Genomic DNA, 13,015 nt, shown 5'->3' on the forward strand with positions numbered 1-13,015 from the left:
GGTCCACTAGGCCTCCGTCCCAAGTAGGGGAGTCAGAAGCAGAAGCACGTGGAAAGTGGTTGAATCTGAGTTGTCCAACAGTAGCACCTAAAGTGACTGTTCATGGGATTCTGCTCCTAAGGTCCCTACAACTGTCTTGATTCTTTTTTTTTTTTTTTTAAGATTTTATTTATTTGACAGAGAGAGACACAGCGAGAGAGGGAACATAAGCAGGGGGAGTGGGAGTGGGAGAAGCAGGCTTCCCACGGAGCAAGGAGCCCAATGTGGGGCTCGATCCCAGGACCCTGGGATCATGACCTGAGCCAAAGGCAGACGCTTAACAACTGAGCCACCCAGGCGCCCCAACTGTTTTGGTTCTTCTCCCAACACCTTCTTGTTCAACTCCCTCAACTATCTTCTTCAGTTCTGGAAGCTATGGAGTATCCTTCTAATAAATTCTTTATGTCATTACTTAAGTTAGAATCAAAATCTCTTCCTTGCAACCAAAGAACTTTTTACTTGATACAGACTATAATCATTATTCTGAGAGCAAATTCATGGCCTTCTTGCTGTTCATATTCTTGTTCTTCGTAATACTCGATTTTCTCCCAAACTAACATCAATCTATAAACATAATGTTGGAGAAAGAGAAAGAAACGAGAGTGTGTCGGACATGTGGAAGCAGATGAGCTGACCTCCCCAGCTTTGTGTTGATAGAGAAGTTGCATTTCTGCCTCTGTCATGGTTCTCTCTTCATTTGCTAAAATGTCAAAACCGGCTTCGTGGATCTGTAAAATACACATATATTGTGAAAGGGTAAATCAAGCCCAAATTCACATTCAAATGTGCTGAAAAGTAAAAGATAATGGGAAAGATAACATTAAAAGCAGCGAAGACCCTCATCCTCATCGTATCTGTCCCAAACGGATTTAAAATGTTTCATTGACTTAACTGGAATTTTGGTTGGAGCTCCTCAGAAGCCTCCTTTTCCCACTAGCACACTGTTGTTCAATGCCCCGCCCCTGCTTTTCCAGCAGAGGAGACATGAGGGCAGTCTGTCCGGGAAGCGTTGTCTCTCTTACCTTCATAATAATCTCATCAGTCTTTCCGTGGACCACTGCGTCTGGCTTAATGATGGCCAAGGTGCAGGTCTTCCCTGATGAAGCTGGGGTAGGGGTGGGGAGGGAGAGCAGGGAGGAAATCAGAGACTACTCAGGAGCAGAGCTCCAGCAACAACTGGAAGAGTCAGCTTGGAGCTGGGGAGAGCTGGAACAGAGGCAACACGGGCCTGGCCTCTCTCGTGCCTTCCTGTCACTTCCCCTGACTCCGAGCCTCTAGCTGCTGTCTACTCTGTTCTCTTACTCCACTGGCTCCTTCGCCAGAGCTTCTTTTTAACTTTTCTGGCATATGGGCAGTAATGACTGCCCCAGGCCCTGAGTCTGTATGACTTTTCAGCACCAGCACGTTCTCCTGAGAGAAGATCAGACTGGCCAGTTCGTTGTGTGGAGCCAAGGTACCAGTCATAGCTCCCTGAACAGTGTCCTGATGGCTGTTCTTTGGTCAGTGCCCATAGATCCAATCAGCTGTGGTGACGCGGGAGGTGGCACATGGTTGTAGTCCCTGCTCAGGCCTGTAGGAGGCCCGGTGTCCAGTCCATAAGCCCAGCCCTACTGTACTCCTGTTTGTATCAACTTGGCCTTGGTGAGCTTCCTACACTCTCCACAGACTCTGTACCCCCCATAGCCTATTTTCTGTTCTCAACCTTTACATCAGTTGTGTGGCAATGAAACATGACAACATCTGCGTTTGAGGAGAACTTCCTACTCTGAAAATCTCAAAAACTTGTGTACTGCAAAAATGTGAATCATTTTAAGCAACAAATCTATCCATTTTTCTTATTTCTAATGTCCCATGAATCCTTAGTCTTTAAGGGACTCTTAAAATGAAATCCCTTATATGTTGACCCATTAATGAGAACCCCTAGAGGCGCGGGGTGAGAAGAGAAGAGGCCAGATCAGGGCCCAGAGAATTCCAGCTTGAAAGGGGAGCAAATGAGAAAAGGCCAATGAAGGGGAGGAGGCTGTGGAGAGGCCAGAGACGTAGAAGGAAAACGAGAAAGGTCATGACATCTCAGAAACCAAAAGAGACGAGGGTTTGGAGAAGGAAGGCACTGTCAACATCATCCAAGTCCTCAGAGGCTGTAGGATATGACTGGACACTGTGTGTTGGATTTGGCCACCAAGGTCAGTGGTGCCCCATGAGCACCAGGGAGCAGGTCGGGCAGGAGCCGAAGGTGAGGGGTGCCCAAGGAGTATGGGAGCTCAGGAAGTTCAGGCATGGAGGGAAGGAAGGCTAAGGGCAAGGGCAGGCTTTTAGGTTATTTTCTAGGTGGAGAGACTTGATTTGAGAGGAGATAATGAAGGAGGGAAGAGGAGATCATCCAAAAAAGGAGGTAACAAATGTTTCCTGCAGAGGCCAGAACACTGATTTTTTCACACTTGAAGTGTTTTTGCTCTCCGAACTGTGCCTCTTTCCTTGTTAGAATCCAAACTCAAACAGTCCTCATTATCCCCACATGAATAAACAGCCTCTCTGCTTCACACAATAATAAAAATCTTCCTTCTCCTTCCAACTCGGTTCCTGAACTTAATGCTGGTTTCCCCTAGAGTCTCAGTTACTGTCACAAGCCACCTTCTAACTTCTGGCTTCCCTGCTGTCAGGTCAAGTTGTTCTTCCCATAGTAAAGGTTCAGGAAGAACTATGACGCCCAGGACTCCTGACTTTTGGACGCTTCAGAAAAAGGTGAAAAAAAGAAATGAGCTCTTTAGCTCAAATGAAGACTAAGGAAACACCAGCATCATTACTTGAAATTCTACCTTCCTTTTTATTAAGTGGGGCTTTTCCTGATGTGGTGTAATAGCCCCGAAAGTCATACTTGTGATACTTGAGCATGATCAGAAAGCTGCAAAAAGTACCTACAATGTCAAGAAAGGGCAGAAGGGAGATTGGGCACAGTATGTTTGAAGTCAGGTGACTGGAAACCGAATGTTTCACGGTTAATCTTCCCAGAGTTCAGATTGCCCAAATCACTGATGACCCATATGCTTTGCCTTTTTGTCTTGCTTACTGGTTCTATACTCACCCACGTCCACATCTTCACCATTGTCCTTGTCATGGGAGAGGCATCCGTCTTCATCAGACAGAGCCTCGTCTCTAATCTAGAGTAACACATGGGTCATGAACAGAAAGTAGTTAGCTAATTAAAATTACCACAAAGACCTCCAGCAACTGACAGAAGCCAAAAAAAAAAAAAAGCAAAGGCCTGAAATGCAGAGCCAAGAAAACGGGGTCAAGAGCATCAGCCTTGGAAACTTTACAAGATCCTTTTTAGTAGCCGGATGACGGTGGAGGTGAGGGTGTTCGAAGACAAGGAAATCCATGCTGACTTTAAGGTTTAGATTCGGCCCATTTCCACAAACATCAAGTAGAAAAGATGAAGTAGGGAGTTGGCCAGAAGACAAAGGAAGAAGTGACATACAAGGAGATACTTATCAACTGGCTCCCCCGGGCAACGTTAGTCGTGAAGACATCATCTCCCCCTGGAGGGGGCACAAGCAGGTGTGATTTTCAGAGAAAAATATGGATTCTAAGCCATTCTATAAAAACAGGGCTTCACTATTTGGAAGTGAATATGAAAACTTGAACAATGAATACTGAACAACATAAGGCTCATTGGACAGAAGCTCAAAGCACCAGGAAATGCCTCTCTCTATCTGAGGTGGTGTCAGTGTTCAATGGCAGCCAAATTTTTGTGAGAAACTTGTAGTCTATGCTGTCATAGAAATAATTTATCAAAATCACAAGCCATGCTGATCCTATTGCTCGTGTGAATGACAGGGCTTAATTTCTAAATTAAACGATCCCTCGGGGATCACAACTAAAACTTTCAGGTATGGGAGGCGAGGGCAGATCACCAGGAGAGAGCTCACGGTGAGGCTGACTTCTACCCCACTACTCTACTCCATAACTTTATCTTCATTTCTGAACATATTGTCAGGGTTCCAGAAACCCCTGTTAAGAATTGAAGCAGGGGATGAACAGGAAATGGATAAGAGAAGTTCAAGTGCTCTGGATGAAGGGGGCGACTTTTTAAAATGAGTTTTTTAAAATGCATGTACGGGACGCCTGGGTGGCTCAGTCGGTTAAGCATCAGCCTTTGGCTCAGGTCATGATCTCAGGGTCCTGGGATCGAGCCCCACATCGGGCTCCCTGCTCGGCGGGAGGCCTGCTTCTCCCTCTCCCACTCCCCCTGCTTGTGTTGCCTCTCTTGCTGTCTCTCTCTCTGTCAAATAAATAAAATCCAAAATAAAATAAAATGCATGTATGTCCTAGTGGGCACTGCCTCCCCGAGCCCTCGGGTGGGCATTTAATGGCACTTGCCACTGAGCGCTCCAGGAAGATTGGTGGGACCGGGAGACACCGAGCTCGGCGCTGGTGGAAGCACTCCTTACCACTTTTCGCTCGCGGCCTTCGGCCAGCACCTTCTTCTCAGCCTCCAGCTGCTCTCGGATGGTTTTCTGCAGCAGCGGGGCGTTGGCTCCTCTCACCACCGCCACCAGTTCTCCCCCCTAGAACACAGAACACACGCGCTACCCAAACCGCTTGAACTCTTTGTCACAGATCTTCATCTCTTTGAAGGGCCAGCGAGTGTCCAAGAGCTTTGCTTAGGCGTGTGCCCAAGGCCGAGGCCGCCATCCACTGCTCTGCCTTCTACCCCATGCCTCTCCTTTCAGAGCTGCCTCCAGGGAAACAGGGAGTTAGTTAAGGGAGGAGCAGGGCAACGAAGTTGTGGGTGATTAAGGGTGGCCTAGACATGGCTCGTCCACTTGACAAATACCTATTGAGCACTTACTCTGCCAAGCCCCAAGACAGAGGCAAAGAATATGAACAGTCACCATGAAAAGCCAGAGTTGCCTGCTTCAGGGAACGGGAAGCCAAGTGGGGAGAGAGGTGGTCATATCAAAGAAACAATTACAATAGAGTAAGATCATCACTTTAAGAGGGGGAACATACAGGATGCTTGGCATTCAGGGCAAGAATGGATTCCCAATTCCATCCGGGGGGGTCAGAGGAGACTTCATTCACAGCGGAGGTGGTGTTTGGGGCCACTGAGTCTCGGCTTTAACCTTTCCAGCAGTCAGTCTCTGCCTATTACTCACAGAAGCTGGTGGAGAGTGGGCCCTCCCCCGTTCCCACCCCGCCCCGCAGGGGGCCCGCCACAGGTTGAGAGGCTGTGATGGAGCCCGCCGCCTTGGCACCTGCTCCCACACAGTCCAGTGTGATTTATGCCTTCATCACTACAGGCTCAAGCAAGCGAACCCCTGTGGCAGCAATCGCATTTCTGCGCCTGTGGCCCACTGTCACTTTGGCTCCTTCCCACTTCTCCCTCCATCCTCACCCATGTTTCAGCATCTAATTCCAGTCTTCTGTCAAGAATCAACACCCAAATAATGTTTGCCATAGGCTTCCAATCTGTGATACTTGTAGTGCTGTGGGCAGGAATCTGAAGGTTTCCGAAGTGAACAACCCTGGCCTGGCTGTCAGGAGAGGTGGGCGGGTAGGTCTCAGTTTCCCCTGACTGGATGAGGACGGGCTGCAGTCAGGAATAGCGTATCTGTCGCAAGCCTGGCAGGTGACCTAAGCCAGGAAGCCAGGTGTGAGGCAGTGGGCCCGGAGGGGCATGGGGCCAGAGCGTGGATGTCACACCCCAAGACATCCAAACTATCTTTCAAAACACGGAACTACTTGGTTTTCCTCAACATTTCCTTCCATTTCTGAATTTCTGTAAACATATCTTCACATCTTACGATTAAATAAAAGTGAACGCAGAGCTTGTCTACCCCATTAGAGTATGTGTGCTGAAAGCTTCCCTCTACAGAGCGGAGAATAGAAATCTTGAAACCTTGTGCTCTGTCCATGAGCCAGAAGGAGCAGACACTTTTGAGTGACTCCCATTCTTTCCCATGTACAGCCAATCAGGAAGGCTGCTGAGTCCAGAGTGACCCTCGGGAGCTGTGTCATCCTGGGCCTCCCCTCCAGCGAGCCGTGCCACCGTTCGAGGCAGGGACCTGCATTACCAGGACTTAAGTATGCCTCTCCTTACCCCAGATAACAAATGCAGTCAAGGAGGAAACAATCCCTTGTTTGGATCAGTGAAGCCTCTTGGTGACTTTCAGGGAGACGCCTCTAGCGGAACCCTGATGATCTGCAACGGTTCTGGGTCTGGTTCTACAGATGTACTTACTGCATAAAACAGAAAGTTCGGCTCACACCTCCCTCGGTACTTTTCAAGGACATCAAGACAATCTGCTTCTGCCTAGAGAAAACAAACTGTCAGGAGGGGCCTGGGGTGCCGGGGACACAGGGGCATGATGGTGGGCGACCACACAGGACAATACCCACACAGACACACACCCCACATATACACACATAGACCCCATAAACAGCACGCACGCACACACACCCCCCCTCTCCACGCACAGTTTGCCTTCCGTGTCTGAGAAGCCCTGTGCGGGGGCAGGCATTGCTGCCACACACCCTCCCCAGAAGGGTCAGAACTGACTCCCCATGAAGAAAGTGCAGAGTCCTTGAGAGGTCAGCGTGGGTGAATTTTCTCCTGTGTTCCGCCTATGAACCTCTAATCCGAGTGTCTCTCGCACACTTCTCTGGAATTTATTCCCATTTCCATACATTCATCCAAGGAAATATTGGCCAGAAATTCCCCACGATGGAGGACAGCATAAAAATCTTGGAACTCTGTGCTCTGAGAGTAAGACTTCAGAGTCCCCAGTGTTCATGAGCCAGAAGGAGCATGCGTGTCGGGTGACGTGCACCCCTTCCCTGTGCACAGGGTCAAGAGATGCCGGAGCTCAGAGTGACTGTCGGGGGCTAGGGGTGGGGTAGGAATCTTTTATCTCTAAAGAAACTATAAAGCACCGTAACTGATGACCCAAAATTTCACAACCGATGCCTTTTCAATGATCTGGAAAAAAGGCAGCTCATGCTTCCTGTCCCTGATTTTAAATGTTTAATTATTTTACAGTGTCGTGTAACATTCTGCTGAGAGAGGATCTTACTAATGCAAAATGCAGAAGGTCCAGGCCAACCTCCATCCTCATCTTCTGGAAGAGGCTCACCACGGGTTTGCAGGGCCCACACCAGCCTTGATAGACGTCAACAACTGTGTGGAACCAAGAAGCAGGAACATTCAGCGGTCACCAGTACTCACCATGTCAGGCAAAATTTATACCTGCAAACTCTAACTCCTCTCCAGTGCACGTCTGTTTGCAGGGTTATTTAATGGTTCAAGGGATTTATTCTCCCCTTGGAATAGGGTCAAGCATGGAAACACAGCCACCCCTTATTCTTACGAACTCAGGGTTCTGAATTCTAAACAGAATGAAGTAAGTGTGGTAGAAAACAGTTTTCTTTACGGATCTTTTACCTGCAGTCATTTCAGGCTACGTTCATGGCCAGGCTGGTACAGAGTAGCCCTCAATAAATATTTGAATTGTACTAAAATTATCTATTCTAAAAGAGGTCACGGTAGGCGGCCTGTCAGCACACAATCAACTCTTAGCTGCTTTGATAATAAACACAGTTTTGACATTTTCCCCTGATGGATTAAAAGCCACTTCTTTGGGTAAAGGAGAGTTTTATTTACTTTATAAAATCAACATTGTTCTCCTGAAAAGTGTACCTGATAGAGACCTAGATGGTAACTTGGCTACTTTTTTCTTTGTCAGTCCCAGTCTATGGAGTGTGGCAGGACAGGGCTTGAGGGAACCCTCTCGTCTGATTGCACGAGGCCCCAGGGCCTGTGGGAAAGCGAAGCAAGCTAAGCCAACACATGTGTACCAGATACATGCAGGACGTGTCCAGCCCCATCATGACGACACAGCTAGTGCTAGACTGTGTGAAGTTCAAAGACGTGAAGTAACTAACCCAAGGTACAAAAGAAAAATTAAATTCTCAAGCGGTAGAATCTAGTTTTAAACCCAGGTTCGTCTGAGTGCATGCTCTTTCAGCTACTCCAGGAAAGAAGCAAGATGCATGGATTCAGGAGTGTTGGTTAGTTTCATCAAGCAACATAGTTTTGCAGGGAGAAAGTGAGAACGAAGTTGGGTATGGGAGGGATGAGGAAGCCAGGCACAGGGGGTTAGTGGGGGTGGGAGGGAAGGAAGGGAGGAATCCACAAGACTTTGAAAGGGAAGGGAAGGGGGGGGCAGGGGATGAAAGTCACGTGGGTGTGGAAAGGACTCTACCTTGGAGCCTGGCAGAGGAAAAGAACTGGGTGGTGGCAGGGAGAGATCATTTGCGGGAAAGAGAAACGTCAACTCAGTTCTAGACATGCTGGGTTTCCAGTTCAAGCAAGAGAATCTAAGGCCAGTGGTCTCAAAGGCAACCAGGTACCTGCAGAGACGGAGACAGATTTGGGCCTCCTGGGCACCCACATGGAGGACAAAGCTCCGGGTTTCGCTGAGGATAACAGCTTCACACTTGAGGGGCTTGGGGATTTCAATACACCAGGGAGGTGTAATGGGGGAGGAAGGCATTTGGGTCAAGCCAGGAAAAAGTCTTTGAAGACCTCAAGGGCCTGTGTTTGGGCCCACCAAGGAAAGCAGGTTCACACTCCCACTAGGGAAAAAATGGGACCCAATTAGCTACCAATCTCTCTGCAGGATTTGCACCCGTAGTTCAGCTTCCTATCTCCCCTCGTAGTCCCTGGCTCTCTGAGCAGTGGTGGGGCAAGGGCATACTTCACAGGCTATGGGGCAGAGAGCAAGACTGGAGAGGAAGTGTATCAAGAGTTACAAAGCAAAACAGAGAAGACATCGGGGAGGAAAGAAATGACAGAGAAAATGAAAAGTGTGTGCACGTGTGTGTGTGCACGTTCATGCGTGGGGAGAGGTAAAAGCAGACACAAGCTGGCCGAGCAGGTGTGTTTATAGGGAGAAGAACTGAGCGGATACAGAGAGAGGAAGGGAGCCCAGAGCTACGCACCATCAATGAAACGAGAAAGGAACTGTAGTGGCAGGTGTGGCAGGTAGCCTCTAAGAGGCCAGGGGGGAGTCCTGCCTCCTGGGATGTAACCCCGTGCCCTTGAGGGCAGGCCGGACCTAGTGCCTGGCTTCTAACAACGGAGTAGGGCAAAGCGATGGGATGTCACTTTTCAGATTCAGCTATAGAAAGACTTTGACTTGCATATGTCTCTCCCTCCCCCTCTGCCCCCCTTCCTCTGGGGGAAGAAAGTTACTGTGTTGCAAGTAGCTTTATGGAGAAATTGATAGCAAGAACTTGATGTCTCTGGCCAATAGCCAGCAGGGCCCGGAGTCCTGCCAACAGCCTCATGAATGAAGTTGGAAATGACCTTCTAAGATCTGTCAGAGCCACATGACCAAGCTCAGAAGCAAATTGGACTTTAGTTGAGCTTTGACATTCCCTATCTTACACCTTAACTGCAGCCTGGTGAGAGACCCCAAACCAGAGACATCCCAAACCAGAGGTGAAGCAACACCTGGATTCCAACCCCACAGAAACTGTGGGATAAGAAATGTTCATTTTTGGGGCGCCTGGGTGGCTCATTTGATTAAGTGTCTGCCTTCGGCTCAGGTCCTGATCTCAGGGTCCTGGCATTGAGTCCTGCGTCGGGCTCCCTGCTCAGCAGGGAGTCTGTTCCTCCCTCTGTGCTCTCTCGCGCTCTCAAATAAATAAATAAAATCTTTAAAAAAAAATAAATGTTCATTTTTTTAAAAACTACTAAGTAAATTGCAATCGATAACATACAAGAGGATAGGGACGAGGAGGCCCAAGGAACAGTGGCTATGCTGGATCTTAATGACGGTGCAGTCCCTGGTTCCAGCCCCTTGGGATGCCTAGCTCTCCTTCCAGCCCCTGAGTTCCAAGAGATCCCCATATTCCTTCCGGCACATTCCCCTTTATGCCTCAGGTAGTCAGAAGAGGTTTTCATTCCTTCATACCAAACAACCCTTGGGTCGGACAGTCAGCTCTGAGACAAGGGAGCCCTGTTACCCGGCAGTACTGACTGTTTTCCTGAGCTGAACGTACTAACAGATGTGCAAGTTGGATAGATACACACGCACAAAGAAATGACCTGGTTCTTCATTTATGAAACTCAAGACAGGAAAATGGTGCTCATTGCAGCTTTTCTCTGCCTGGTTCAGTATGCCATGTAGCAATTTTGAAAAGGCTGGATCTAAAAACGTATCTGAGATTACCAGTTAGTCCTTTGGAACTGAGCATTTCCTCCCAAAGCTCCTGGGTGCTGATGTTAACCTAACATCAAAGAAGAACAAAGTCTGTATTACTGAGGGCGTGGATGGGGAAAGGATTTGATGTGTTTGCTCCAGATACCTACCTACCTACCTACCTCTTGCTACCTCCCTTCCCTCCCTCTCTCCCTCTCCCCCCACTTCCCTCCCTCCCCTCCTCCTCTCTCCCTCCCTCTCTGAAATAGGTACAAATACAGCTCAAGCTGTCTTCTTTCCCCAATCTGCCTTTCTCCTCCTGTCTCTTCCTGCCTCCAATCCCCACAAATAACCACTAACCTAAGAAAATCTCAGTCATTTTTTTAAAATAATTTTTTCTTGTTGCTCGTCCAAAAAAATAATATATAAAATTGTTTTGTGTCCATAAAATGTACATAAATAATATCATACTATAGAGATCTTTTTGCAGTTTTTGTTCTCACTCAAATCCAGTTTGACATTTATCTAGATTCATATACAGAGAGGTATTCATTCGTTTTTTTCTTTGGTCTTTTTACGGATTCTGGAGATATATAATTTATATACAGTGAAATACACAGAACTAAAGTGTTGCAGTTCGCCGAGTTTTTGCAAATGCACACAACCCAGGTCACCACACCCCTATCACAATACAGAACTTTCCCGTCATCCCCGAAAGTTCCTCTGTCTCCTCCCGGTCACCCCCGCTCCTCACCCCAGGTGAACACTGATCTGCTTTCTGTCACAATAGATGTGTTTTTTCTAAAACTGCCTATAAATGGAATAGTGCAGCACATACTATTTTGTGCTAGCTTCTTCCATTCAGGGTATTTTGGGAGATATATTTGTGTGGTTGTGTGTTAGTAGTTTGTCCAGTTTTATTCCTGAGCATATTTCATTGTATGACTATATCATAATTTGCTTGATAGATATTTGGGTTACTTCTAGTTTGGGGTTATTACAAATAACGACTTATGAACACTCTTTTTTTTTTTTAAGATTTTATTTATTTGAGAGAGAGAGAGCCTGTGTGAGCAGGGGTAGGGGCAGAGGCAGAGGGAGAAGCAGGCTCCCTGCTGAGCAGGACTCCGGGATCATGACCTGAGCCGAAGGCAGATGCTTAACCAACTGAGCCACCCAGGCGCCCCACTTATGAACATTCTTGTTAAATCTTGTTGTGCGCACGTTTTCATTTGTCTTCAGTAAGTAAATACTCTAGGAGTGGCATTGCTGGGACATAGGGTAAATGTTATGTTCAGTTTAATAAGAAACTGCCCGTGCTTTTCCTAAAGTGATTATACCATTTTAAACTTTCATCAGCAAAGTATACGAGTCCTGCTTGCTCCACATTCTTACCAAAATATAATATTAGTCTTTTAGATTTTAGCCACACTAATGATAATGTAGTGGTATCTCATTGTGGTTGTAATTTCATTTCCCTGATGACTAATGGTGTTAAGCATTATTATTAAATAATGCTTATTATTAAAATTATTAAAAGAGGTATTTATTATTAAAATAATCACTATTTAGTGTGCTTATCAGCCATTTATTTATCTTCTTTGAGAAGTGCCCATTGGTCTGTCCATTTTCTTTATTGGATTGTTGGCCTTTTTATTATTAGATTGTGTGTATATATACGTATATACACAAAGATGCTCTCCCATTTTCTTCTAGAAGCTTTATAATTTAAGCTTTCACATTTAAGTCCATGAGCCATCTGAAATTAATTTTTGCCTGTATTGTGAGGGAAGGATTGAGGTTAGTTTTATTTCCATGTAGAGGTACAGTTTTTTCTGCAAAACTTCTTGAAAAGATTTTTTTTTTCCCCTCATTAAATTGCTTTGGCACCTTTGTTGAAACCAGTTGACTACATAAGCATGGATTTATTTTGGACTCTCTTCCGTTTCATTGACCTATTTTCTATTCTTTTGCCAACACCATATTCTTTTAATTACTGTAACTTTATAATAAGTCTTGGAATCAGGCAGTGTGGGGCTTCCATATTTGTTCTTCTTTTTCAAAAATGTTTGGCTATTCTTGATCCTTTGCATTTCTATTTTTTTAGAACCAGCTTGTCAATTTCTACAAAAACTCGAGATTTTAATTGGGATTGCATTGAATCTATGGATCCATTTGGAAAAAAACTGAATCTTCACAACATTGAGTCTTCCAGGCCATGAACATCATGTTTCTCATCACTTACTGAATCTTCCTTAATTTTCTTAGCAATGTTTCATACTTTTTGGTGTCTAAGTTTTGCACATCTTTTTTATGTATTTCCAAACATCTACATCAGAAATAATAAGTTGAGTTTATTGCCATTTCTTCACATTTTTCTCTTATCTATAAAGTATTCTGGTTTCCATCATAAATTAAATTTAAGGAGAAATACATATTATGTTATACATAGCACATTATCAATAGTGTACATTTTTGAATAATGTTTTTATTTGGAAACAATTTCAAACTTATAGAAGATTTGCAAGTACAGTATAAAGAACTTCTTGAATTATTTGAAATTATTTAAATTATTAAATAACTTGAATTATTTTGAAATTATTTGGATTTAAATTACTAACCTGATATCCCATTATCTCTGAATACATTATCCTACATACAATACAACCATCAAAGTCAGGAAATAAACACTGATATATTATTACTATGCCATCTTCAGGTCCCATTCAGGTTTTACCAATCATCCAAACCATTCAGGTTTTACCAAC

General features: G+C 45.7%; 1 protein-coding gene across 2 annotated transcripts in view; it reads right to left on the reverse strand.

The window, feature by feature from the left end:
• NME9 (NME/NM23 family member 9) overlaps positions 1–13,015 on the reverse strand; it is a 39,220-nt gene that overhangs the window by 4,535 nt on the left and 21,670 nt on the right. Inside the window, exons 3-9 of one of the 2 annotated variants that reach the window (XM_081827041.1) lie at positions 10,278–10,335; positions 7,116–7,219; positions 6,284–6,355; positions 4,491–4,607; positions 3,122–3,197; positions 1,062–1,144; positions 675–767 (exon numbers count right to left, since the gene is read on the reverse strand). In XM_081827041.1, coding sequence (XP_081683167.1) covers positions 675–767; positions 1,062–1,144; positions 3,122–3,197; positions 4,491–4,607; positions 6,284–6,355; positions 7,116–7,219; positions 10,278–10,335 — 603 coding nt within the window. The remainder of the gene's footprint in view (positions 1–674; positions 768–1,061; positions 1,145–3,121; positions 3,198–4,490; positions 4,608–6,283; positions 6,356–7,115; positions 7,220–10,277; positions 10,336–13,015) is intronic. The other variant, XM_081827035.1, reaches the window with a different exon arrangement.

The sequence above is a fragment of the Leptonychotes weddellii genome, chromosome 1 (genome assembly GCF_054177405.1).
Source record: "Leptonychotes weddellii isolate Sample4059 chromosome 1, ASM5417740v2, whole genome shotgun sequence".
NCBI lineage: Eukaryota > Metazoa > Chordata > Mammalia > Carnivora > Phocidae > Leptonychotes > Leptonychotes weddellii.